Source organism: Pleurodeles waltl, chromosome 6 (assembly GCF_031143425.1).
Source record: "Pleurodeles waltl isolate 20211129_DDA chromosome 6, aPleWal1.hap1.20221129, whole genome shotgun sequence".
Classification (NCBI taxonomy): Eukaryota; Metazoa; Chordata; class Amphibia; order Caudata; family Salamandridae; genus Pleurodeles; species Pleurodeles waltl.
The window spans coordinates 820,243,977-820,271,658 of record NC_090445.1 but is presented as its reverse complement, the minus strand read 5'-3'; the positions used below and the strand labels follow the sequence as shown (position 1 = coordinate 820,271,658).

The following is a 27,682-nucleotide window of genomic DNA, read 5'->3' as shown; positions in this document are numbered from 1 at the left end:
GACAACTTTGGTTACTCACGGACTCGGAGTCGCCGGAGGGTCCTCCCTGAGGTGTTGGTTCTCCACCAGTCGAGTCGGGGTCGCCGGGTGCAGTGTTGCAAGTCTCACGCTTCTTGCGGGGAGTTGCAGGGGTCTTTAAATCTGCTCCTCTGTAACAAAGTTGCAGTTCTTTTGGAGCAGTGCCGCTGTCCTCGGGAGTCTCTTGTCTTTCTTGAAGCAGGGCAATCCTCTGAGGATTCAGGGGTCGCTGGTCCTTTGGAAAGCGTCGCTGGAGCAGGTTTCTTTGGAAGGCAGGAGACAGGCCGGTAAGACTGGGGCCAAAGCAGTTGGTGTCTTCTGTTCTTCTTCTGCAGGGGTTTTCCAGCTCAGTAGTCCTCTTCTTCTTGTAGTTTCAGGAATCTAAATCTTTAGGTTCAGGGAAGCCCTTAAATACTAAATTTAAGGGCGTGTTTAGGTCTGGGGGGTTAGTAGCCAGTGGCTACTAGCCCTGAGGGTGGGTACACCCTCTTTGTGCCTCCTCCCAAGGGGAGGGGGTCACATCCCTAATCCTATTGGGGAATCCTCCATCTGCAAGATGGAGGATTTCTAAAAGTTGGAGTCACTTCAGCTCAGGACACCTTAGGGGCTGTCCTGACTGGCCAGTGACTCCTCCTTGTTATTCTCATTATTTCCCACGGCCTTGCTGCCAAAAGTGGGGCCGTGGCCGGAGGGGGCGGGCAACTCCACTAGCTGGAGTGCCCTGTGGTGCTGGAACAAAGGGGGTGAGCCTTTGAGGCTCACCGCCAGGTGTTACAGCTCCTGCCTGGGGGAGGTGTTAGCATCTCCACCCAGTGCAGGCTTTGTTACTGGCCTCAGAGTGACAAAGGCACTCTCCCCATGGGGCCAGCAACATGTCTCGGTTGTGGCAGGCTGCTGGAACCAGTCAGTCTACACAGACAGTCGGTTAAGGTTTCAGGGGGCACCTCTAAGGTGCCCTCTGGGGTGTATTTTACAATAAAATGTACACTGGCATCAGTGTGCATTTATTGTGCTGAGAAGTTTGATACCAAACTTCCCAGTTTTGAGTGTAGCCATTATGGTGCTGTGGAGTTCGTGTAAAACAGACTCCCAGACCATATACTCTTATGGCTACCCTGCACTTACAATGTCTAAGGTTTTGCTTAGACACTGTAGGGGCACAGTGCTCATGCACTGGTGCCCTCACCTATGGTATAGTGCACCCTGCCTTAGGGCTGTAAGGCCTGCTAGAGGGGTGACTTATCTATACCTGCATAGGCAGTGAGAGGCTGGCATGGCACCCTGAGGGGAGTGCCATGTCGACTTACTCGTTTTGTTCTCACCAGCACACACCAGCTGGCAAGCAGTGTGTCTGTGCTGAGTGAGGGGTCTCCAGGGTGGCATAAGTCATGCTGCAGCCCTTAGAGACCTTCCTTGGCATCAGGGCCCTTGGTACCAGGGGTACCATTTACAAGGGACTTATCTGGATGCCAGGGTGTGCCAATTGTGGATACAAAAGTACAGGTTAGGGAAAGAACACTGGTGCTGGGGCCTGGTTAGCAGGCCTCAGCACACTTTCAATTCAAAACATAGCATCAGCAAAGGCAAAAAGTCAGGGGGTAACCATGCCAAGGAGGCATTTCCTTACAGACAGCCAAGCTCATCGGTCTCTTCAGTGGTGGAATACCACAAACCTCATCAAAAGGCGGCCCTTTCTCAACCCTGTGCCTCAGGTCATTGTTACTACAGACGCTTCACAGACCGGTTGGGAAGCTCATCTCCACAGCCTCAGTGCAAGGCCTATGGAATATTACTCAACAGTCCTTACACATCAATCACCTGCAATTTCATGCAGTCTTTATGTAATGAAGATGTTCCTTCCACACTTCCCACGCAAAGTAGTGCTAGTACATACAGACACAACGACTGCCATGTGCTGTCTTCAAAAACAGGAGGGGACACGTTCATCTCAGCTGTCCCATCTTGCACAGACTATTTAAATGGGCAATTCATCACCACATTCGCATAGTGTCACTGTATCTCACAGAAATGGACCATCAATTGGCAGACCTACTCAGCAGGATGAATCGACAAGTCCACGAATGGGAACTCCACCCACAAGTCCTACAACAGTACTTTCTTAAGTGGGAAACACCTTAAATAGACCTATTCGCCACCGCTCAAAACACCAGAACTTAGCATCCAGCTACCATCACCCTAAATCCAAGGGCAATGCCCTATGTATGAGTTGGTCAGGGATATTTGCTTATGCTTTTCTGCCTCTTCCACTCATTCCTTTCCTAGTTTGGAAACCCAAACAATCTTCCCTCACCGTGATACGTGTAGCTCCAACGTGGGCTTGCCAGCCATGGTTCACAACACTTCTGTTTCTCTCACTAGTTCCACACCTGAAGCTCCCCATCAGGCCAGACCTTCTAACACAGAATCAAGGACAAATAAGACATCCAGAACCCAAGTCACTAAACCTAGCAATATGGCCCCTGCGGTCATAGAAGTTGGATATTTACAACTACCGCAAAAATGTATGGACATTCTTAAAGAAGCGCGTAGACCCACATCTAGACAATGTTATGCAGCAAAGTGGAAACGCTTTGTCTGCTACTGCCAGCCAAAAAACATGGACCCTCTCAATGCAACTGTACAGCAGATTGTTTGTTACTTACTGCATTCACAAAAAGCTAATTTACCTTACACTCCCATTCGGCTTCATTTAGCAGCTATTGCTGCATATTCTCAAAATAGACAGGATACATCTTTATTTAAAGTTCCAGACATTAGGGCATTTATGGAAGGACTCTGGCACCATCCTGGAACCTTAATATTGTTCTTACAAGGCTCATGGATCCCCCTTGTGAGGCACTACATTCCTGTCCTTTACAATTCCTATCATGGAAGGTAGCTTTTCTAGTGGCTATCACTGCCCTTAGATGTGTCAGTGAGCTCCCTGCTTTAACCCTGGAAGAACCATTCTTTCAGATTCACAAAGAAGTAGTTCTTCGAACTAGTCTGAAATTCCTTCCAAAGATAGCTTCGCAGTTTCATATCAATCTATCAATTAAACTACCAGTTTTCTTCCCCCAGCCGGACTCTGTGGCAGAAGGGGCTCTACAAACACTTGATGTAAAAAGGGCTCTTGTGTATTATATAGACAGAACCACTTATTGTTGTATTTTCAATGCCCCACAAAGTAAACCCTGTATGAAAAGCTAGTATAGCTAGGTGGATAGCAAAGTGCATTCAAACTTGTTACGCTAAAGCAACACACCATTTACCACTAACAACTAGAGCACACTCTACTAGGAAGAAGGGTGCTTGAATGGCTTTCATAGGAAACATACCTATAGCAGATAATTGTTAAGCAGCTACATGGTCTACACCACACAACTTTTCAAAACAGTATCTTTCTGTCGGCTGGATTGTCATTGTCTTACCCTTTCTATGGTTGGCATCTACTCACATGGCATTTGTCTGCCTCGTGTGGATCTTTTTCATGTATCATGAGGTTTCTGTTGGTTTTTATCAGCAGGTGGTTCTATTATCCTCTTTTAACTTTTAGTCCACTAGCATTGATTTTCCTGCTTGGCTGGCTTTTCTTTCTTGAGGGGTGTACCCTCTCTTCCCCCTCTTTTCTTTTACTCCTGTGCTGTTGATGAGCAACTCTTTTTTCTTTCTAGGTTTCTCTATATAGTTAAAATTATATATGCTTCATGTCTGTCTCTTTTTTTTATATCTGCCTTTGTGTTAACCTGGCCCTATGCATATCGATAAACAGCATACGTAAGGACACATCCATGTCTTTTCATCTATATCTGTGTGTATGGGTGTCTGGGCATGTATCTGCCAGACCTCCTCATTTAACCATTGTATGTCATGCATATGGCAAACCTTTTGTGTTCCTGTCGACTGACTCTGTGTCAAAGTTTTGTTAAACTTCTCCTCAGGTTTCCCCCTTGGGTGTTCCTGGAGATGTACATTCTGTCTTCTGAGTTTCTCTCCCTTCCAGTGTTAAGCTTCCTGCTTCTTGCAGGTTTTGCTTATGCATCCTGGTGGAAGCAGCAAATATGCATCGCCTCCCTTTTTTTCATATCCTCTAGGGTTACCTCTTGATGGGTGTACGATTCCTATTATCTCAGTGACTGTTGGGGGGGATTTTGCAGCTCCTTTTTTGGGGCACTTCATGTTATTTTCTTGTTGTTGTTGTCTACCAGCAGATTCATTTTCATTGCCATACACTCTGCCCCCATGGCATTTCATATTTTCTTAAAATATTCTGTGGGTCATCCACTGCTCTTCTGGTGAGGTGAATGCTTCTTCTCACCTTTGCCTCTCTAACATCTGGTTTACTACTCCTTTAGTTAGACCGCTTGTTTATTGCAAGACTTGGGTAGGATGTGTTCGCAGACCCTTCTCCTGGGTTGAAATTGCTTTGGTATCTATATCTGCGGTAAGGAATATGTGGCTAGTGGTCTGTATTAGATGAACAAGTTACTTACCATCGGTAACGACTTATCTGGTAGAGACATAAACTAGCTGCAGATTCCTTACCGACCCACCCATCCTCCCCGCTCTGCAAACTGTTTTATCTTACTTCAGTCTTGCTATCTTGGCATTCTATTGCCATGCTTTTCAATTTAGAAGTTGTAAATCAAACTCTTTTGTTGATTCACTGTTCCATTGCCAGTTTCTATAGTGGCTCTGCATTGTTGCGCAGATTTTAGTCACAGAAGAAACTGACGTCAGCGCTTCAGAGGAGAGATTAAAATGATTCCGTCAACATCATATGATGGCGGTATGGAGTCGCACGATGCCCACTACCGACATGCGGAGATAATGCTGAACTTGATGTAGGTTTTTAAGTGAGGAGACCACTTCATTCTTGGAAGACTAAATGTATTATTTTTGCCATTGGTTGCTTTTACCAGATCTCATAATCAGTTGGAAAATGGGTGCATGCCATCATTGGGAAACCACTAAAAGCACTTTGGTTTTTGTTGACTCCTCCTTTAGTAAGCCATTGATCCTGTATGGTGATTGTTTTTTCATTTGCAGAGTATTTTGAAACTATATGAGCTTGAACGCTGCTAGATCCTGCCAGCTGGTCTGTACGTTTTTGTGAAAAAGTTCACCCACTTTGTATTGTGGTCCATAAGCTGCGAGTGCTTCTTCTTTGACAGCCTGGTTAATTGTAAAAATGGGGTGCTCAGGGCACATACTAAATGCAATCCAAATGTGGATTCTACTTTCATTTATAGCAAAAATCTGACAACCTTCCAGTGTTGGATAGATTTGTCTTTGACCTCTGATTGCTTGTACATTTCATACTGCGTGGTTTGTAGTTCTCATTTACAGTGATTATGACCTTAAAGAAACATAAACCATTGTTAGTAGGTTTTGGAAAATATCCCTGTGGCAAAGCTTTTTCCACATAATTGTTTTTAAAATAGATTGAGGATTTCATTTCCATATCTTTTAACAGGTGTGTGGATGATTATCACACTGAATTAGGGTTCATTCTGCTACAACAACAAATCAAGGTGCTTTTCTCAGGAACATTGGTTGGTTGTACATGACATGTTATGCATATATATTTACAAGAGATTCTATTTATTGATAATGTATGTACTGTAAATATTTTTAGTAAAGGACTCTTTAGCTGCTTACTTTACACCACAGTGTTTTGCAGTAGTATTGGGTTAATAATGCAAACATGCTCAAGTGCAGGAGGGTGACTGAACTCCTTACTGTAACTTCCTGTCATTATTAACAGGACCTGGGCCATTCTATTTCCCTATGATATCCTCTTTTATTTGCAAGTAGATGAATACAGTCGTGGTTCGCGCAAAGCAGAAGGGGTGAGGTGATGCGCAGGGGGAAAGGTGGATTTGGAGGGGGGATTAAATTAAATATAATTTTTTTTAAATACACATTACCTTACCGCACCGCTCCTCTCCTCCTTCGCTGCAGGAAGGCACGGGTTCCCAGCCTGCCATGCGCAAATTCTGCCGCTGCTTTGAACCCTAGCTGGGGGCTCCCATGCAGACTGGAGCCCGTGCAGGCTCTCTCCAGCTCCCCAGCAACTGTGTTGCTGGGCTAGAGAGAGCCCTGTGCGTACGTGTGTTTGACTGGCCCAAGACGGCCGGCCTGTCAAACACACATTCGCTCTGAGGGGGAGTGCTGAGCACTCGCCCTCACTCCTCGTCAACCCTGTGGCCCACCCCTTTTCCAGAAAAACGATAATAAACACAGTTTATTATTGTTTTTTGGGAAAAGGTTTACAGCTGCTGCTGCTGGCAGGGTACAGCGCTCCTCCGCCCTTATGGAGGAGCCGCCCTTGGGTGAATAGAATGAAGGTGATCCCTTCCTGAGGAAGAGATGTGGGATGCCTTCACAGCCAGTCAAGTCTCCTCTCCAGTTCTTCACATGTGTGTCATTGGCCATATATGTTGGCCTAGTGCATGGAATTGCATAGGTTGCCTTCTTCATTGAAACATGAAAAGAGATAAAGCTTGTCTTCTACAATCTACAGCCTTTCACAATGTGAATGTTGATGCTGTCCTTGAACCTGGGACACTAGTCTTGAGAGCCACTTTTCAGAAGCAGTTTCTTTTGCTGGGCTTGACAGGAAGTAAGGTTTTTGTTTAAAAAAAAATAGGTTTATTGGCCCCAATAATGTGTAAAGAAATTTCCACATTCCTGTTCAGGATCCTCAGTTCTTCAGTAAAACAATCTGCCATGTCCAATTTCAGATTAAGTAACAAATTAACCTACAACACACTTTTAGATAAGCTGTGTAAGTTGTCGGATCGAAGCATATCAAAATGAATAACTGAGTAATAAAGAATGGAAGGGATGGGCAATAATATCAAAAGGAACAGTCAACAGTGTCTGAACTATTTGACCTGACATCCTTGGTGTGATCTTCCCACAAACCTTTTGCCTTCACCCCGCATGTTTTCTGAATTTGACTTTGTTGACTTAAGGATTCTGTGCCCTTACCACTGCTAACTAGTGCCAAAGTGCTTGTGTTCTCTCCTTTAAGCATGGTGGAATTTGCCCACACCCAATTGGCACACTTAATTTAGTTGTTCATCCTTTGTAAAACCGTACTACATGTACCCAGGGTCGTTAAATTAAATGCTACTAGTGGGTCTGCAGCACTGATTGTGCTCCACACAAAGGTAGCGCTTTAAAAAATCTTGATCCTGCCACTGCAGCATGTGGTGCAGTTTTAGACTGCCATTTCGTCCTGGCAAAATAAACATTTCTCCCAGCTCCAAACCGTCCTTTTTTTTTATTTTAGTACTTATGAAGCACCCCTAAGGTAGACCTTAAACAGCCCATAGGGCAGAGTGCAGTGTGTTTTTAAAAGAAGCATATTTATATTTAAGTTTTACATGTCCTGGTAGTGAGAAACTCTTGTTAGTTTTTCACTACTGTAAGGCCTATCTCTCCCATTAAATAATATTGGATTACCTTGTTGTGTTTAAAACGGGTTAACTTTTGGTATAATCCTGCCCTAACCAATTGGTGTCTGCTTCCTAAGGCCCTGGGTCGCATGACTGTGATTAGCTTAGTTGTTGGCCTTTCTGTATTCCTCCCAAACATTGAGTCAAACGGAGACTAGATGTTGGCAGAATGGGCCATGCTGCCAGGATGGCTGGGGCAGAGGGGTTACTCACACTACTTACATTACAATGGGGCTGCCTCCAGCTCCTATATATATATATACACACAGACACACACAGCCTCCCCCCGCCCCCCCCCCCCCTCAGAACACCTCCTGCTTGAGGGCATCCTTGTTCCTAAGAGTCAGGCGAAGAAGGTGGCGGATGCCAGAGAGTGCTTGCACATTTGCAAAAAGTATGTCAATTGCGAAAACTGAGCAAAGTCATAAATTAGAACAATATGGTGTTGGGTGCCAGGCTAGCCCTAACACCTGCCACCACAGATGTCGGAGGGCCACACACTGAAGAGTGGGTGGTTGCCTATATATTGAAAGAAGAGTGGCCAGGGCACACCAGTAACATGAATCCTGATACTGTTCAAGAATTAATAGAAAGTTCGTTCTTGGAAGATAATGTGTAGATATGTATTATAAGTGCAGGTAGAAAGTAGAAATCTCAAACAAGAGACTGCGTTGTACAAAATGACCATGTGTAACAACGAACTTTCTATTAATTCTTGAACAGTATCAGGATCAGGATTCATGTTACTGGTGTGCCCTGGTCACTCTTGTTCCTAAGAGGACTGCCCTGCTGCTTGAGGGCTGCCTTGCTCTCTGAGAAGGAAGACTGGACATGCTCCCTCCATCCCATGCTAACCTGAGTGACTCCAAGGGTCGGTTGGCTGACCTCCTGTTCTGAACTACAGGAAAACAACAATTGGACCTGCCTGGAGGTGCCTCCAGAGACTTGGACCCTTGACTGGCATCAGAGTGTAATCCTCTTCAAAGAAAGGAGCATTCCTGACGTTTTGGGCTCTTCGCAACCACGAATAATCTAATCCATGCCAAGCCTCTGCTGCCTGTGAAGACCACCAATGCGAAGCTCCGGTGATCCAACCATTCATGCTACAGCAACTGCCAGTGACCCCAGTCAACATGAGATTTGCACTTCATCCGACAGCAATGACAGCCCACGGTGACCACTCCAGTAAAGCTCTAGAAACAACCTTCTGTGATGCTCCAACTTCTGTTTGTGCTACAGAGGTGACAGCCTGGGCCCCCAGGCCTGCTCGTCGTGCTACAGAAATGACCATCCACCGTGCTCTCCCTGCTCCTCTCAGCCTTCTCCATCACAAATTGGACTCTTTGCACCTGACTTTGAGAAGGTAATTTTTCAGCAGGACTGACCTGTCCCTTTATCTGGCCCTTGCTCCATCACAGTTGGCCTGAACTTGTGACAGTCCCTAGTCTAGCACAATCAGGTGACCTAGAGTGGTACTATGTGCTTTTAGGCCCTCTACTTACCTAAAAGTTTGAAATTACTTATATCCGGTTCCCCTGATTGGATTTGTATTGCTTTGCTCCTAATTTATTTATTAAAATGTATACTATTTTTTCTAAATTATCTTGAGATTTTTCTTGTGTTGTATTTTTACTTTATGTGCTACTTAATACTTAACACATCCTTTAAGTTAAGCCTGACTGCTTTTGTGCCAAACTTCCCGAAGGTTAAGGACAGGTTAATTTAGTTACTTTTATGGTTCACCCTGACAAAGGTTGTGGTTGATGCTTGAGAACGGTTTTCATTTCCCTCAACCAGTAACCAAATTTCTTAGAATGTCATTATTTAATTGTAGGCTGCCTCAATCTTGAGAAGAGTGTAAATGACTTGGAAAGTTGTGCAAAGTCTGTGCAGGTAACACTAATCCCCATGAATGACAAATCAGCGTGCATGGCCAATACTTCTACCCCTTTCTGGTCTGGCCCTTCTTCCGAAACTCAAATTCAAATTCTGCCAGTAAAGTGTTCCATGATTGGCAAACCCCATGGCCCCTTTCCTTTTTCATGCAGAGCTATTGTGTCTAAGCTCACCCATTTGAATGTCTCTCCACCACAGCACCAGTGAAGGCACTAAGCAAATTCCCTTTCCCATCATTCCTCGCTCAAGGATGTCCGTGATGGTGTTCCAATATTCAGTAATCATCAGACAGTTCCAGAGTATTTGCTTAAAGTCTGCCGTATTATGCATGCACCTAGGAAAGCCTGCAAATGGCAGTAGGTAGCCTTTAAGTAACCTGCTGGGCTGAAGTAGGTCCTGTGTACTTTGATGCAGTGCATCGTCTTACATTTTTTTGACATCCTACCAAAGTATCCCAGTGTCAATTTCCAGCAGTGCATCATTGCTCAATCTCTGCTGAAATCCCTTAACCAATTTCCCCTCAGTTCTTCAGTGTTACCGTTGGTGTCCTCTAGGAGAATCTGGCACAATAATGTCACAAGTATCTTACCCCTTCAACACTGACCACACCCACCCTGTGTGTTGATGGTTTCTGGTCTTCCATGCCCCTTATTGCATTATGGATTTGGCAGTCTTCCTATATAGTAAATGCTGTTTTTCTGGCATCTCAGAACTATGAGCCTGGCAGAGGAGTTATTCCGTCACAACGGTGATGGATATCCCATCCCCCGAAATCTAAATCCCATAGGATTTAATCGGATTTAGATTTCGACAGACGTTGTGACGGAGTAACTCCTCTGCCAAGATCTAAATCAGGCCCAGTGTCAGTAAATCTCAGTAACATCCCTGCTGCGTATGTTCACCCTCTTTCTCTCTCTCTCCAACCCCGCCACAATTCATGAGTTGGTTCTGTTTGTCAGTGTGTGGCCGGGCAGACCAGGCATTGGTGTCTTCGTTCCATACGCCACCCTCAGGTTGATCTAAGAATAGACTAACCTGTTTGTCTTTATGCCGACCTGCAGTCTGGTGTCTGTGATGCTTAGAACCATCTCAAAGCCCACTGAATCTTAGCTCCCGTTATTAGAATTCCTAGTTTTGCACCCTCTGTCCAGAGGTGGAAAACAGACCTTTCACTCAACCACTCTATGCCTCTCGTTTCACCATTCTAATATGTATGCATCTGATTAATCTCTTTAAATAACAGCACCAGCAGATGTAGAGGGAGGGTGGCAAAATAATACTGCAGGTGCAGTAGAATGGCCATGTTAGAGCTTTTCAGCATATTGCAGGAGGTGTGTCTTCCCGAAACTGTCGCTTCCCCTAACGATGTGGCTGCTTTCAGCACATGACCGGCTATCATACCTGAGCCAAGTTGTAAGTGCCTGGACAACCAGGCAACAGAATTTTGTAGATTCCCATCTAACACTTTCTGTGCCCTCAGGTGGCACACCCGTGTATCATTGCATCTGATCGGGATATACACGAGTTTTCCAGTTCACTTCTGATACTCTGTTAACGTTAATGAAGTGAGTTACTGTTGATGTCAAACCCTCACCTACATCCCTAATATACAGCAGTAGGTCGTCCACATATAGGGTTACCTTGCAGATAGAGGCGGGTGGGATCTGTCTAGTACTAAATCACTGGTGGAATTAAAATTACCCACGCACCCCACCCCTCCACAGCCATGGAGAGCTGTGATATATATACACAAATACAAACAATAGAATAAACTCCTCAACTCCTCTTCCAGGACAGAGCGCGATGGCCCCCTGTCAAGTAGATTATCAGTCAACCTATCAAGGCTTCCGTCACCCACTCACGTGAGGCAGGACTGTAAAAGGCTGGGGGTGGGAGCAACGCTCTAATCACCACCATCAGCCACTCCTCTGCTTTTCCATCCATCTTTCAGCACTCACTGCCCCAGTTAGTTGTAGATGTAATGATAGGATGTTCGAGCTGCAGCAAAAGTGTCCCTTTTGACTTATTTCTCACAGCTGCCTGTGTTGTTGTTATAAACCATATGTTGCTCTTGTGTGACATCCAGTAGTCACCCCCCTCCCCCCCCTCTCTCACCCTCACATGGACCCTGTTGTCAAAGTCCAGTTCAGGGTCGGAAGGCATCGCTCCTGCACCTCTCGCTGAACTACTGTCAAGGTCGTCTCCAATTGTCTTTGCCCCTGCCTTCCATTCAGTTTGCATCCAGCGTAAATCCTGTGAGCACCCTGGGGTTGTGGTCTTCTCCTTCATTGTTTTGCAGAGTGGTGTTTTCAAGGTATGCACTCGGTACCACGTAGGCATTTTCCTCTAGTCAGTCAAATGCCTCTTTGGTGTCAGTGAAGAATCCTGCCTTTTTGACTTTCATCAGCTTCAGTTTTCCAGCAAACAGCAGCACTTAGCAGATGTTGGATTCTCTCATCTTCCTCTTGACCTCTAGCATTGATACTCTCTGCAGCTGGACTGCTCCAGTGTAGTTTGGGAATAGTCTCACCATGCCATTCTCCTTCGTTATGCGTTCATACTGAGCCACTATTTTTATAAGTATTCCCAAATTTGAAAGTATCAGGGGTGCTGACACTCTTTAGTATCATGTCTGTCTGTCATGGAAGTGGAGCAGCCTGGTTTCCACCAGCTGAGGAGGCGAGGGGTAGCCAAGACAGCACCCTCTGCACTCTTTCCATGGCATGTAATTTTGGCAGTCCATGTGCTGCCACCTCAAGCGTTATCCAGTCCTATCGGTATTTCTTCATGTTCATCCGCTCCATCCTCTTTGGAAGACTGTTTACTAGAATATTGTTCCTCCGAGAAAATCCTCTGCCCTTTATTCCAGGACCCTCAACCTTTCAGTATTCTCTTGGACTTGTACGTTTAGCACCAGCAGGACCGGCTGCAGCTCCCCTCCCACAGGGTTCAGTCCTTTGCACCCACTGAGAGAGCTTCTTATCGTCTTCCCTTGGTAGGTTTATGCCAGTAACGACTGAGTCTATCTTGATCTCCAAGTTCCCTCCAGTGTTTGCTGTGGATTTCAATAGCATATGAAGTTTGTCCAGCTGGTCCCGCTCTCCGTTCTTCATTTTTGATGAATTCCCAATCAGTGCACTTTCCAATTTTGATGATGGCTCTTGTTAGCAGGATTGCTGTCTAGCTCCTCTAGGTATGCCCATGTCCCAGTGAGGCTGATATTCATGCACCTAGGTCCTGCCTACAGACCGTGGTGCTCAGGGACTCCGTTCCAGTCAAGAGCCACAGCAAGCCAATCTATTAGGGCCTGGCCCCTTCAGTCATCAATTTCTTCTGGGAGCCCCTTGTCTCCTCTGGTGCAAAATGTAAATTGACCAATGGTAGCCCTAACTCTCCAGGGGTTTGAAGGGCTAGAAAATCTCGCCACACAACTCTAGAGGACAGACCACATGAGAAGCCCTGCATGGGCATGAACCTACAAAGGGTCCCTGCAGGAGTAAATTGCTACATGCTCCACTTTGTGATGGCTGTGGCCCAATATTCAAAATGTCCCCTGTGGTATGTGGCAGGAAGTTTTAACACTGGTCCCTAAGCTCCAAACTCCTCTGGACCAATGCTCAATGGGAAGATGTTGCCCTAGGGAGGCCTCTCATGTGAAAGTGCTGCTTCAGTCCCCTGCTCTGATGTGTTAGCTGTAGCACAATTCTGCTGCGCCATGATGACTCATTCACCAACCTTGGCAGCCATCCTCACCAGCTGCTCCTCAGGAGCTCCGGCAGCCTAGAGGCCGGCTCCCTTACACCTGCCATTAATGTCATCAGATGTTGAGGGGACACTGCTGCTCTCTCTAGCCTCACAACATCCAGGCTACTTATCCTCCTAGTGCGTGGTGAAGGGGGCCAGAAACTCGACCGTGGACCCCATTGTTTTCACTGTTATGCTTTGTCAGTCTCACAGTTCTGCATCTCTACCATGCAGGTCAGTTTCCCTGTTCTCTAGTCCTGGGGTTATCTTGGAATGGATTCGCAGTCAACGGTCTGAAGCCCAGTCCACCACCTTGTTCACCATTGTCCAGTGCAGTTCTCACTATGTGGAAGCAAATAGGGACAGGGTCAGAGTCTGCCATCTGCCCAATTGATGAATACTGTAGAAGATGTTGGAGGACCGGCGCTGCCAGCTGGAAGCCCCTTAGCTATGCCTTTTTTGATGGCAAACCACGCTCTTAGAAATGGCATTTTTTCTGACATCCATCCTTTGATCCCTCAACTAAAAATAACCTTCCCACAAAACAGTAGATAGCAATTCTTTAAAGGGTATTCTAAGGCAGAGCTGTTTTAAACAATCTGTGAGTGAAACATTGACTGATTCCCTCCCATACCTGCTCACAGAACCTAATGTCTGGTAATCTGATGTTTGGCATTTCATCCTGAATTGGGGGAAATAATCACAGGCACCTGGCCTCATATTGTTCCAAAGCAAGCACATCATTTATTTAATGGAACTTCGTTCAAAACAGTCTTTCGTGTTATGTAGCCTTAAATATGAATTCATAGAGAAAATATGTTTAGGCAGATAGCATTACAGAATGTTCCTCTTTAAGAAAGCAGAAAAATAGTGGTCATTATGGCGTTTAGTAGGTTGAATGTGATTGTGAAGGACAAAGAGTTGAAGATTGTTCTGGTGCACAAGCAGTTATTTGTCCAGGGTGATCATCGATTTCTGAAAGAGGCTTACCTCTGCTTCACAATTTTGCTATTTCAAAAAGATTATGTACGTTGTGATTTGTATGATGAAGGACAGATAGGATGTGCATTTTTAAAGTTAAAGCTCTGCACGACCTTGGTTTTTTTAATAATGACTTGAGGCTTGTTTTATTATCCATAATGTTGTTTACAGTTTTCAAAGCAGGTTTTTTACAGACTCTTCATAAGATCTCATTGAAAAAAGAGGATTGAAAAACTTAAATTCCATAATGCAGATCAGGAAGAATCGAGCAGTCTCAGCGAGAAATTAGTTTAAAAAGAATGCTCTGACAGTTAGGGCTTGGCTAGCAACCCAAAAATACCCTGATTTTGTTTTTTAATACTCATGCCGGACACTGTCGCAAGGATAATAAGCAAGGTGCTGAAAAAATATATTTTTTAAATGAGGCCACATTGTGCGTTTTGTGGAGTAATTTTGATATAAATAGGTTGAAAACCAAGCCATATGTTTTCCAATCTGTTTTGAAAGGTCATGCACAAAAAATTGGAATAGTACTGTGTGCCATACAAATATACTCCTCCCAAGCAGCCCCCTAATAAACTGGGAGTACAATGGGTATTTTTAATCTAATTGCCCTCAGAACTGCCTAAAATAAGATAACTGGAAGTTTAGGAAGCCGGGCTATGTAGGTGGGCATTGCATCTTATTTTAAAATGTATTTTGCCTTTTCCCTGACTTCTGCTTACAACTTCATTTCGTTTTTTCTGCCTGCTCCTTCCATGTATATTTTCATTCTCATATTATGGTGAAGATAGTGTTTAAAGTGGCCTGGGGGAAAACTAAAATTAACACAATTTAGAGACTTTTCAGCCAGCAAAGCAGTCAAGTTGTTCTTCAAATTAGACAGATCTCACAGCAGATGTTGCTACAGAGACCTTGAAGCTTCAGAGAAAATCCCTTAATAGAGTTACACTATTATCAGAAGTTTTTACTTAAGAAAGCAACATTCATGATAATATCATCAAAAACATTATCAATATAAATTTTGAAATTCCTTCACACTGCACAGTAGCAAGCACCCTCCTGGCAACAAGGAAATAATATTGACAGGGAGTATCCTCAATTTCATCACTTGGATATCATCTATCAACATTTTCTAGATTAGCAATTTTGACCGTCCAAATCTCATTTAGATATTCTCTGAAAATATGCATACTTTTCAGTCTTTTACAAAGGCATTTTGAAGTTTGTGAAGTAGTACTCCAATAGTGCTCTTTTACATACTCCTACATGTCTTTGTGAATTGGCCCCAAAACATCTTAAATGGAAATATTCCTACCACCACCCGTTTGCCCCAAAAGTGCAGAAGAATTATTAGTGCACCTCCTCTTCCGTACTGTCCCTGCTCCACTGAACTCCTCCTCTGCTCCTAATCTTACCTTTGGTCAAGAGACCTGTAGGTGGCACTGTGTGACTCAGAGTTGAATCCTTCCTGCTTTGGAAGTAATGTGCTGGAGCACGTTCAAACACCACCCATGCAGGCTGATGCTGTTTCCTTTCTTTCTGTGCCTTCAGACATGAATCTGGAGATCTACTACTTCTAACATCTTTTTTGAAGAGATTTTCTCCAAATTTGAATGTGCATGTTACGTCTCCCCCTAAAATTACAGGTTTGAGATGTTCATCAGAAGGCTGTTTGCCAGTCCTGCTCCAAGTCGAAGTCAGGAGTGCAGACATACTCCCACTCCAGAAGTAGTTCCCAACGCATATCTTCCTTGCGGTTAAAGTTTTTGTATATGTTGAAGAAAAAACATAAGAAGTCCAAGTATGACTTGATCCCTTCCAGACATTCTTGTTCTCCATTAAAATAAAAGAAACACGGGTGTCAGTGTGCATCCAGGTATTGCTCCTGTTACACAGAGGAGCCAATTCCATCCTTGGTTAAGATGCATCCCTAATGCTTCAGCCTTTCTGGTATATTACAGCCCATCAGATCCTTTCAAGAGGCCATGCTGTGCCTCTCTGCCATGTTTCCTGATCCCTCTGGCACAACTTTGGGTCCCACGGATTCTCATTGACCCCTGGTTGGATTACTGCCTATGGGTTCACAATCTGGGTCTTTTGAACTCACTTCAGTTTCTGTACTGGTGTCAGGACTGGTACAGATGCACACACCAGCTGTAGGAGGCTGGCCTGGTTTGTAGTGGGTACCAAGGGGTACTTACACTCTGCACCAGGTATCCCTTATTAGTGTAGTCTAGCAGCTTAGGCTGATAGAAAAGGGTAGCTTAGCAGAGCAGCTTAGGCTGAACTAGGAGACATGCAAATCTCCCACTATACCACTAGTGTCATATGCACAATATCATAAGAAAACACAATACACAGATATACTAAAAATAAAGGTACTTTATTTTTATGACAATATGCCAAAAGTATCTCAGTGAGTACCCTCAGTATGAGGATAGCAAATATACACAAGATATATGTACACAATACCAAAAATATGCAGTAATAGCAATAGAAAGCAATGCAAGCAATGTACAGTCACAATAGATTGCAATGAGAGCACATAGGTATAGGGGCAACACAAACCATATACTCTAGAAGTGGAATGCAAACCACGAATGGACCCCAAACCTATGTGAGCTTGTAGAGGGTCGCTGGGACTGTAAGAAAACAGTGAGGGTTAGAAAAATAGCCCACCCCAAGACCCTGAAAAGTAGGTGTAAAGTGCACCTAAGTTCCCCAGAGAGCACAGAAGTCGTGATAGGGGAATTCTGCAAGGAAGACCAACACCAGCAATGCAACAACGATGGATTTCCGGACGAGAGTACCTGTGGAACAAGGGGACCAAGTCCAAGAGTCGCGACAAAGTCGAGATTGGGCAGATGCCGAGGAAATGCCAGCTGAGGGTGCAAAGAAGCTGCCACCGGATGGTAGAAGCTGTGGATTCTGCAAGAACGAAGAGCACTAGGAACTTCCCCTTTGGAGGATGGATGTCCCACGCCGTGAAGAAGCTTGCAGAGGTGTTCCCACGCAGAAAGACCGCAAACAAGCCTTGCTTGCTGCAAGGGTCGCGGTTAGGGTTTTTGGATGCTGCTGTGGCCCAGGAGGGACCAGGATGTCACCAATTGCGTGAGGAGATAGAGGGGGCGCCCAGCAAGACAAGGAGCCCTCACAGAATGAGGCAGCACCCGCAGAAGTGTCGGAACAGGCACTACGAAGAGGAGTGAACCGGAGCTCACCCGAAGTCACAAAAGAAGATCCCACGACGCCAGAGGACAACTCAGGATGTTGTGCACTGCAGGTTCGAGTGTCGGGGACCCAGGCTTGGCTGTGCACGAAGGAAATCCTGGAAGAGTGCACAGGAGCCGGAGCAGCTGCAATTCACGCGGTACCCAGCAATGCAGTCTAGCGTGGTGAGGCAAGGACTTACCTCCACCAAACTTGGACTGAAGAGTCACTGAACTGTGGGAGTCACTTTGACAGAGTTGCTGAATTCCAGGGACCACGCTCGTCGTGCTGAGAGGGGACCCAGAGGACCGGTGATGCAGTCTTTTGGTGCCTGCGGTTGCAGGGGGAAGCCTCCATCGACCCACGGGAGATTTCTTCAAAGCTTCTAGTGCAGAGAGGAGGCAGACTACCCCCACAGCATGCACCACCAGGAAAACAGCCAAGAAGGCGGCCGGATCAGCGATACAAGGTTGCAGTAGTCGTCTTTGCTACTTTGTTGCGGTTTTGCAGGCGTCCAGAGCAGTCAGCGGTCGATTCCTTGGCAGAAGGTGAAGAGAGAGATGCAGAGGAACTCTGATGAGCTCTTGCATTCGTTATCTAAAGAATTCCCCAAAGCAGAGACCCTAAATAGCCAGAAAAGAAGGTTTGGCTACTTAGGAAGGAGGATAGGCTAGCAACACAGGTAAGAGCCTATCAGAAGGAGTCTCTGACGTCACCTGCTGGCACTGGCCACTCAGAGCAGTTCAGTGTGCCAGCAGCACCTCTGTTTCCAAGATGGCAGAGATCTGGAGCACACTGGAGGAGCTCTGGGCACCTCCCAGGGGAGGTGCAGGTCAGGGGAGTGGTCACTCCCCTTTCCTTTGTCCAGTTTTGCGCCAGAGCAGGGCTGGGGGATCCCTGAACCGGTGTAGACTGGCTTATGCAGAGATGGGCACCATCTGTGCCCATCAAAGCATTTCCAGAGGCTGGGGGAGGCTACTCCTCCCCAGCCCTGACACCTTTTTCCAAAGGGAGAGGGTGTCACACCCTCTCTCTGAGGAAGTCTTTTGTTCTGCCTTCCTGGGCCAAGCCTGGCTGGACCCCAGGAGGGCAGAAACCTGTCTGAGGGGTTGGCAGCAGCTGCAGTGAAACCCCGGGAAAGGCAGTTTGGCAGTACCCGGGTCTGTGCTAGAGACTCAAGGGATCATGGAATTGTCTCCCCAATGCCAGAATGGCATTGGGGTGACAATTCCATGATCTTAGCATGTTACATGGCCATGTTCGGAGTTACCATTGTGACGCTGTACATAGGTAGTGACCTATGTACAGTGCACGCGTGTAATGGTGTCCCCGCACTCACAACGTCTGGGGAATTTGCCCTGAACAATGTGGGGGAACCCTGGCTAGTGCCAGGGTGCCCACACACTAAGTAACTTAGCACCCAACCTTTACCAGGTAAAGGTTAGACATATAGGTGACTTATAAGTTACTTAAGTGCAGTGGTAAATGGCTGTGAAATAACGTGGACGTTATTTCACTCAGGCTGCAGTGGCAGGCCTGTGTAAGAATTGTCAGAGCTCCCTATGGGTCACAAAAGAAATGCTGCAGCCCATAGGGATCTCCTGGAACCCCAATACCCTGGGTCCCTCAGTACCATATACTAGAGAATGATAAGGGTGTTCCAGTATGCCAATGTGAATTGGTGAAATTGGTCACTAGCCTGTTAGTGACAATTTGGAAAGCAAAGAGAGAGCATAACCACTGAGGTTCTGGTTAGCAGAGTTCAGTGAGACAGTTAGGCATCACACAGGGAACACACACATACTGTATAGGTCACAAACTTATGAGCACTGGGGTCCTGGCTAGCAGGGTCCCAGTGACACATAACAAACATACTGAAAACATAGGGTTTTCACTATGAGCACTGGGCCCTGGCTAGCAGGATCCCAGTGAGACAGTGAAAACACTCTGACATACCCTCACAAACAGGCCAAAAGTGGGGGTAACAAGGCTAGAAAGAGGCTACTTTCTCACACCAGCCCCTCAAGTGTTGCTTCGAGCACCAACCTGGGGAAGGACCACAATCCACCATGGTGTTCGACTCCGAGTCTTTGTCTCACCCTCAACTGAGGCCATATCCAGATCTTGATGTACTGTAGCCAATTGTGAATCCATCAGACTCACAAACAATTACACTTCTGTGCACCAGTTTTTTGATTCAGACTCTGATCAGAGCCAGCCATATGGAGGCAAAAATGGTGGGGATGGTGGAACAGTTTGCCTCATTCAACTCATACAACTGGTACTTGGACCTACAGGATGCAGGTGGGCTGAGCACCTCACCCTACACTGGGTTGGTTTCCCCTCCTATGCCAGCAACAGAAAAAAGTACTTCCTTTATCACTGTGATAGAGGGAGCTGCTGAGATACTTGATCTCCACTTCCCCACTATGGAGATAATGATGAATGTGTCAATTGTGGTCCTGCAGCCTGGACATACACTGGCCAAACCTATTTTGCCCTCCAATGAATCCATTTCTGACGCTCAGTTACTTGGGCTAAACCATGGCCTGCCCACCACTTAACCAATAAGTCTACAGCCCCCATGGACCTGCTGCCAACAACCCAGATTTATTAACTCTGTATCATACCCTAGAAAGTATGATGGTACAGCATTAGAGTGAACCCTAACACATTCCCAGGCACTCCTCAGACACAGAGTCTCTAAATGGGTGGATATATTTGGTAAACATATAGTCCCCTCTGCCAGCCTTACCTTGAAGTTGGTTAATGCACGCTATCTGGTTGGTCTCTACCCCCACACACTGTGGGACATGGTGGGTGAGATTTTGCCTGCAGACTCTGATGACTTAAGAGCTTTCTTGGTCCAAACCATTTTGAATGTTCAGAATGCGGCAAAGTTTGTCATCCTTTCAGGTCTTGACACCACAGATTGTCGGGGTAGGGCTATGGAAACCAGAGTGGTACTTCAATGCCATAATTGGATGAGGTCCACTGGCTTCTCTGGAGATATCAAGGTATTCTTAATGGACATGTCTTAATGGACTTTGCCCTGCAGCACTTTAAGGAGAGCCGATCCACAGCATGCTTTTAAAGCCTTTCAGGCCCAGTCCAGCAATTCCCACAACAATTTTGCCATTTCCGGGCATCTGCCATGGGGCAAAGCACATCGCTGAGGGCCCAGTAGACAGTGACCTGGTCATCAGGTGCCACATTCATTCCATTCCTCTACTCCTTTGGCCTCAATCGCAAAACCCCTTTAGTACATTCTTAGAGGCACACAGCCATCATGTAAGTGGCAGACACTTTCTGCAGGGTTGGCAGCGTTTTACATCCAACAGACTGGTCCTGCAGAGTGTCTAACAGGGGGATACGTCCTTCTCTTTTCTACCCACTGGGCATACCCCATACATCCAACCTCCTTTCAGAAGACCATATGTCTGTTTTGTGCCAGGAAGTGAAGGATCATTTGCCAAAAGAGAGGATGCCGGCTTTGAAAACTGGATACAAGTGCTATTCTCTCTACTTCCTTGTACCAAGGAAGGATAGAGGTCTCCATCCTGTAGCAGAACTTCACCCACTCAACACCTTATTGCACAGGACAAATTCTAAAGAGATATCAAAGGAGGTCAACTGCTGTCACTCAGTCTCCACGCATGGAGGTGCAGGTTGCGCAGGATCACGTTAAGACCCTGCCTTGCTGCTGTGACAGAAGTTTCTTCCACAGTGGCAGCCTGATCAGATGATGAATGCTCAAGCCTAGAAACTCTGGGTACCACAAATTCCTGGTCAGGAAAAAAAAATCTTGAAAGTGCAGTGTCCAGGAGAGCTCCGATGAAAGGCAGCCTCTGCAAAGGAATAAGGTGTGACTTCAGCAGGATGACTGAGAACCCCAGTGATCTCAACTGGTTTGCCGTTTTCAGGAGGTAGTCTGTGACTAACTGTGGTGATCCCACCTTCAAGAGCCTGTCGTTGAGGCAGGGGAAGATTGGTACCCCTAACCTCCAAAGGTGGACAGCAATCACCACCATCATCTATGTGAAAAATTAAGGGGCGCTAGTAAAACCGGGAGGGAGCACCACAAAAGGAAAATGCTCATGGCCCACCCTGAACTGCAGTTAGTATCTGTGGGCCTGCAGGACGATGGTCTGAAATTAAGTGACCAGAATGTTCAGTGCCACCATCCAGTGTCCCGGGATCCAGGGCAAATAGAACACATCATTTTGGCAGACATATGCACTTCATTGAAATATGTGTATGCAGAGTGCAAGGACAAGCTTGTCGCCTGGTGTAGTACCTGCTATTTGAGTCCCATTACAGGCAAAACTGGCAGATGTGTTTTTGCTTATTTTTGGTCCAGCAAGGTCTTGCTTTGTAAAAAGTTGAGGGTTAATTGGCAGCCCTTTCGGCCTTTTCACATTTGCTGGACCAACTGTCCTTGTTCAAATCACCAGTTGTGAGGCATTAAACCTGGTTCTCACATTTTTTAACGTGTACTTCTTTTGAACCAATGCAGTTTTGTCCGTTTGATCTACTCGCCATAAGAATGATCTTTCCGATTGCTATAACATCCACATGCCGGTGAGTGAACTTTAGGCTTTTTTGGTCCAGCCTCCCTATACCACCTTTTTTCCAGGCAAAGTGATGTTAAAGACTTAAGCTAAATTCCTCCCAAAGGTGGCAACACCTTTTCATGATGGACAAGCCATCACCTTTCTGACATTCTTAGCTCCACCTCACCCCTCGAAAGAGGAAGATGGTTTAAATGTTATTAACCCCAAGAGGGCACTCTGCTTTTACATTGATCACAGCAAGGAACATGGGTGGACAAAGAAGAGCAAGGGGGTAAAAAAATGGACCATATCTCGTTGAATAGTCCTCTGCATCAAAGAAGCAACCTCTAGAAGGTCTAAAGGCCAACTTCACCAGGGCTGCTAACTTTGTGTTGGAACACAGAATGCCTGTCCTGGATATCTGGCAGGCTACATGGGCATCAGTGCACACATTCACAAAGCACTACTGACTCAGCTGATCAGTCTTGCAGGACTTTTTAGTCTGAGTTTTTTTCTGCAGACTCAGTCTTGGGAAGTACTGCTTTGGTATCTATTCACAGGGTGAGCAATCAGCGGTTAAAAGTATTCATGAGAAGAAATAGTTACTTATCGGTGGTAACGCTCCTTCTGGTGGCTACCATATCTCACTGCAGAATACTCACCTCCCAGTTCTGTGGTATGGTCTCTCAAATCTAAAAAAAAAAAAAAAATCCCAGTTTGGGAATCTGCATACTTGTACACGTGCTCATTCAATTTGCCAGTGGGTTCCCAGTCTTAGGGTGCCAACAGGTTCATGGAAGAAACTTATGTCAGCTCCCATGGGTGGCAATTATACATTATCTATTGTAATTCTTAACTTGTAATATCATAGAGAAGATTGGAAATCATTTCATAGTTTTGAGATGAGGGAAGTGAGAGCTTTGGATGTTTTTGAGTGAGTGAGTAAAAATGCTTAGTGCTTAATTGTTTATTTTTTTCAGTATCTTGCTTTTACCCTAAATGCTGCCTATAATTTATATTAGCCTTGTGATAACTCTTCACAAATTAACAGAATGCTTTTGAAAATATTTGCCCAGAAAATAATATTGAAGAGGAAGGCAATTCTAGGGACATCAAACCGATAACCACAAGATATGTTAGACCAAGCAGGGGTGGCACTGTGGAGACAGAGGGCATAACTAAAACACATTTAACACCCGTCTGAATTTGAACCTTAGTGGAGCACTCTACATATGCAGTGAAGGTATTTCACAACAACACTATGTTGATAACTGTTGGGCATTTGAAGCCCTCAAAGGACAGTTTTTTTCAACTTGCTCTAGGTGCTTTCCAATATGTGGCTGATACGAACTTGCCTGTTCCTTGTAAATTCTTGAGGTAACCACTGTCTCTGGGAAAGATCTCTTGACAAGTTTACAAAAAGGCCTAAAGGCTACAGATTGCAGAGTAAAAACATAAAAATATAAGGTGAAAACTAAATGAGACATCAGCAAAAGTGAAGTAACAGTTTTAAAGATTAAACATGAATGGGCTCCTTTGCTTGGTGTTATACAATTGAACACAATGGTCTTTTATATCTATCAACATTTACCCTTGAAAAGAAAGAGAATAGTTAGACTAAAGAGTAGTCAGGCACGAGAATGAGACTTGAATCCAGTGATAACAAGGCTCTACACACTCCAATTTAATTTGTTTCAGTTGTATTTTATTGCATTTTTTGTAATACATCAAGGGACTCAGCTTCACAGTAAACATTCGTTCAGCAGCCAAAGGGTCTGCTTGTTAATGAGTTGTGAATGCCCTAGTTTAATGTTTGTGCATTACTTAATATAATACTTCAATCAACTGCTGTAAATACATAAGTGTATGTTCAGAGAATGAATTGAGTATCTTCTGCATAACGTAGGTTTTTTTAATACTTTGATACACTTCTGGTCACGTCGATAAGGGTAAAAGTTTTTTTGTGATTGTCTTTTATTCGGGGGAACATCTTTGATAGATCATAGGATTTATGGTCTTGGATAAGTAACTTGCTCTTTCAGATAAGTGTAAAAGGACTGTTCTGGACAGGATTATAAATTCTGTGAGGACAAGTTCATTTGGTTTTAAAGGCATCACAGTTATCTCAAACTGTATTAGTATTTCATTTTTAAAGCAGGATTGAAACTGCATTACTTATGGATTCCCAGTGCATTAGCCATATTTATATCAAGTATTTGTTGCTTCTTGTTGGTAATGTGCTTCACAGGAAATGGAACAAATGCAGAGGTACAATCAAAGGCTCATTGAGGATTTAAAGAACAAACAGACTCAGGAAAGAGCAAGACTGCCTAAAATCCAGCGAAGTGAAGCCAAGACACGTATGGCCATGTTTAAGAAGAGCTTAAGAATAAACTCTTCTGGATCTCCTGAGCAAGACCGAGAAAAGATTAAGCAGGTATACTACTTAGCAAAATATTATCATTTATTGCTATGTAATGAAATGTTATTATAAACAAGGATAAGCAACGCCTTTTTATTTCAGCCATATAAATTACCAAGATGTGGGAGAAAGTCTATTTAAATACAGGTTTTTTTTAATTTCTCAACGGTTTACTATTGGAATACCCCTGCTTTATGTATTTGAAATTAGAGGAATTGCAAATGCTTTGAATGTATTATCAGAAAAGTCAATAGGGAAGACTTTTTTAGGTGATAGCCTCAAACAGTAGAACAGGGGGTTGTACTGCTTTTTCCTATATATTTAGGGCCTGGTTCACGAAGTTAAACTTAAACTTTTGTGTACGTTTGTTTTGGAAATCACAAACTCCGATTTAATGCTAAGTTTATGACTTTTACTTACTTTACTTTTACTTTATAATCTTTATTTCGGATTAATTCAAAATCCACAAAAGCACACATTAGAACAATAATTATTTGGACCTAGGAAACAGCTTAAGCTTAAAATGAATATTACAGAAAAGATATAATTTTATGGTATAAAGCTGTTTTAAATTTTTTTTTTTTAAATATGTAAGAAACATCAACATTCTATATTCAAATTTATATTAGACCAGACAGCATTTGATAACCCAACTGAAATAAATTGAATTAAAACAATTAAAATCAATGATAAATATATCAAAAGTGTTGTGAGTCCAGAATAAAATATTATGCAACATACAGATAATTAGTCATCCCCAGCTCCTTAACCACACTAATGTTTTTTCCGAAGTCTAACTGCACCTGCCAAAAAGCTAGCCACATTGTGACAAACTATAGGATAGGGGATTGCAGCATTTGTAAGTAAATCAAGGCAGGTTTTACCTACCAAAAATATTTTGCCCTTAGCAGAGGTAAAATATAACACTGTCTCAAGGTGCAGTAATGATCACAAAAAAAGATAAAGTGCATTGTGTCCTGAGTTGAGGAGTTATCCCAAGAACATGGACTCTGATTATCCATGTTTTAATGGGCCTGCGGTTCTGCTAAAAGTCAGTGCAAAAGGTCTAATCTAAAACGTGTTAGTAAAAAACGGTGAGGAGAAGAGGTCACTACTCGAAGATGGGGCTCCATACTTGGCCTAACGGTAGGTTGTTGCAACTCCTCTTCTCTCTGTTTTGGCTCTAAGATAAATTGCCTTTTGATCCAAGTGACACATTTTTTCTAGATTTGCTCAGGTGCCCCAAAAAATACTGAATAACCTAATATCTCTAGGAAATCTTTAATATAATGAAACGATGGAATGTCGAGGCCTTTATCAAGGGCAAGACAATCTCCAATAATAGCCTGGTTCAATTGCAGTTTGGGGATTCACCAGACTTTGAGCCATCTGGCTATAGGGGTAAGAGCCAACTTGTCTGAGATGTAATCCAGGCCCAGTTCTTTTTGTGCTACAAAGGTGGGAGCCAACTTCAGGAAACAGTCTTCTTGCAAAAGCATTCTTAACTCTCTGTATCTCACCACAGTCCCTGTAGAACCATAACCCACTTCCATAGCTCACTATCGCCATTCATTTGGCTGTGTAAGCTTTCATCATTGCCTGTGCCGGTCTATCCCCCAGCCTACCTGCAAAGTCAAAATTAGAGGCCACTGACCTGGCCAACAAGTTTATCTTGAACTTTTCTGGGCACAGATTCCTCGCTCATCAAAGATAACCCCTAAATATGGAAAAGTGGAGCCCCTCGTCACCTCCAGACCACCCCCAAAAACTCTCTTGCAGGACTGATTAGAATTCCCAATTACCATAGTATGAGACTTAGAGTAGTTTACGTCCATATGAAAGGCCATGAATTCAGTGAAAGAGTCAAGAGGTCTTTGGAGTCCCACAGTGGTTCTGGTTAGCAGAACGGTGTCATCTGCATACACCAATGCCAGTATTAACAGCATCCCTACCCGGGGTATATCCTTTGTGGCAGTAAATAGAGCCGGACACAAATTATTGATATGTAAAGTAAACAACAATGGTCCACACTACAACCCTGCCTCACTCCTTTTTTTTATTGGCACTGGCAGGGACCCTTCATGATTTGACTCTGACTGCAGCTGTTCGATCCTGATGAAGGTCGTGCAAGTAACTAACAGAGCTACGATCCAACCCATATCAATTAACATTGACCCTAACTCTGCTCCATTGACGCAATTGAAGGCTTATGACAAATCCAAGAAGGATAGGTATATCTGCTCTATTTTGGCCACTGTATATTTTCCCATGATCAAGTGCAGGTTCAGGCAGTGGTCAAGGGTCCCCCCCCCCAACCCCCCCCCCCTCCCAAAACCCATACTGAAAATAAGAGATCACATTCCTTTGTTCTCCCCAATCTGGTACCCAAAATCTTGAAGGACAAATCAAAAAGCGAAATCAGCCTGTAACATCTTGGGTCCAAGCTAACTCCTTTTTTTTAAACACCGGAATGATGATAGAGCATCCCCATGTCAGACGAGGACCTGTCCTCCATGCTGCATTAAATACTCTAGTTAGGATCTTTATCCAAAGCTGGGTGTCATGGTAAAATAGATCAGCAGGTACCCCATCAGGCCCGGGGCCTTGTTCTTAGACATAGCTACAAATGGCAGCCCCAGTCTCTTCTTCCGTAAAGCAGGCAGCAGCATCCGTCCTAGACATATTCAACTGTACAGAAATCATACTCTTCGAGGCGTTGCTGTAAATTCCTGAAAAATACTTTACCCACCCGTATGCTGGAATGGTGCAGTTATAACCCTATTAGCCTCATCTGAAAAAACAGTGGTTAATAATCCCACAAAATGTAGCACTAGTGCTTAAATTGAGGTGATTCGCCAGATGTTCCCAGGCTTGTACCCTGATCTTTTTCATACAGGCTTGGGTAGCTAGCTTGTACACCTTCTTCCTTCTTACTATTAGCATCCTATCTCTAGGAGCATCCCTTAACGCTGCTTTCAGCTAATGAAGGGCCTTAGAGCAATTAGAATCAAACCATCTCTCACCTGTGGGTTGACCATGACTCCCAGTAGCCCTAAGGTTGCTATTAATGTGCTTGCAGATTCTACCAAAAGCAATCCATAATTCCCTGCCTCACTCAAACACAATACAAATCCTGAGTCACATATGATATACAGGGAATTTAGGAAGGAATCATGAGGAACATTACTCCATTTTAGTCTCTGGCCCTGATCATGTGGGATAATCTCTTTATTAGAAGGGCCTCTATCTGCTGTCATGGTCTGTTGGGTTCCCCAGTCCATAAAATGGGATAAAGTATTATGATCACTAAGTGTGGACCACTGTAGATCAGAACTAGAGACAAACTGAACCAAGAAGGCTGAAACAAATATATAATCCATAATCGTATT

The 27,682-nt window shown here is 44.5% G+C and overlaps 1 protein-coding gene across 2 annotated transcripts in view; it reads left to right on the top strand.

Annotated features, from left to right (window-relative positions):
• Window positions 1-27,682, top strand: part of LOC138300280 (STE20-like serine/threonine-protein kinase) — a 310,793-nt gene that overhangs the window by 245,060 nt on the left and 38,051 nt on the right. For both annotated transcript variants that reach the window (XM_069239454.1, XM_069239453.1), the window contains one exon: window positions 24,120-24,308. In XM_069239454.1, the coding sequence (XP_069095555.1) occupies window positions 24,120-24,308 (189 nt within the window). The remainder of the gene's footprint in view (window positions 1-24,119; window positions 24,309-27,682) is intronic.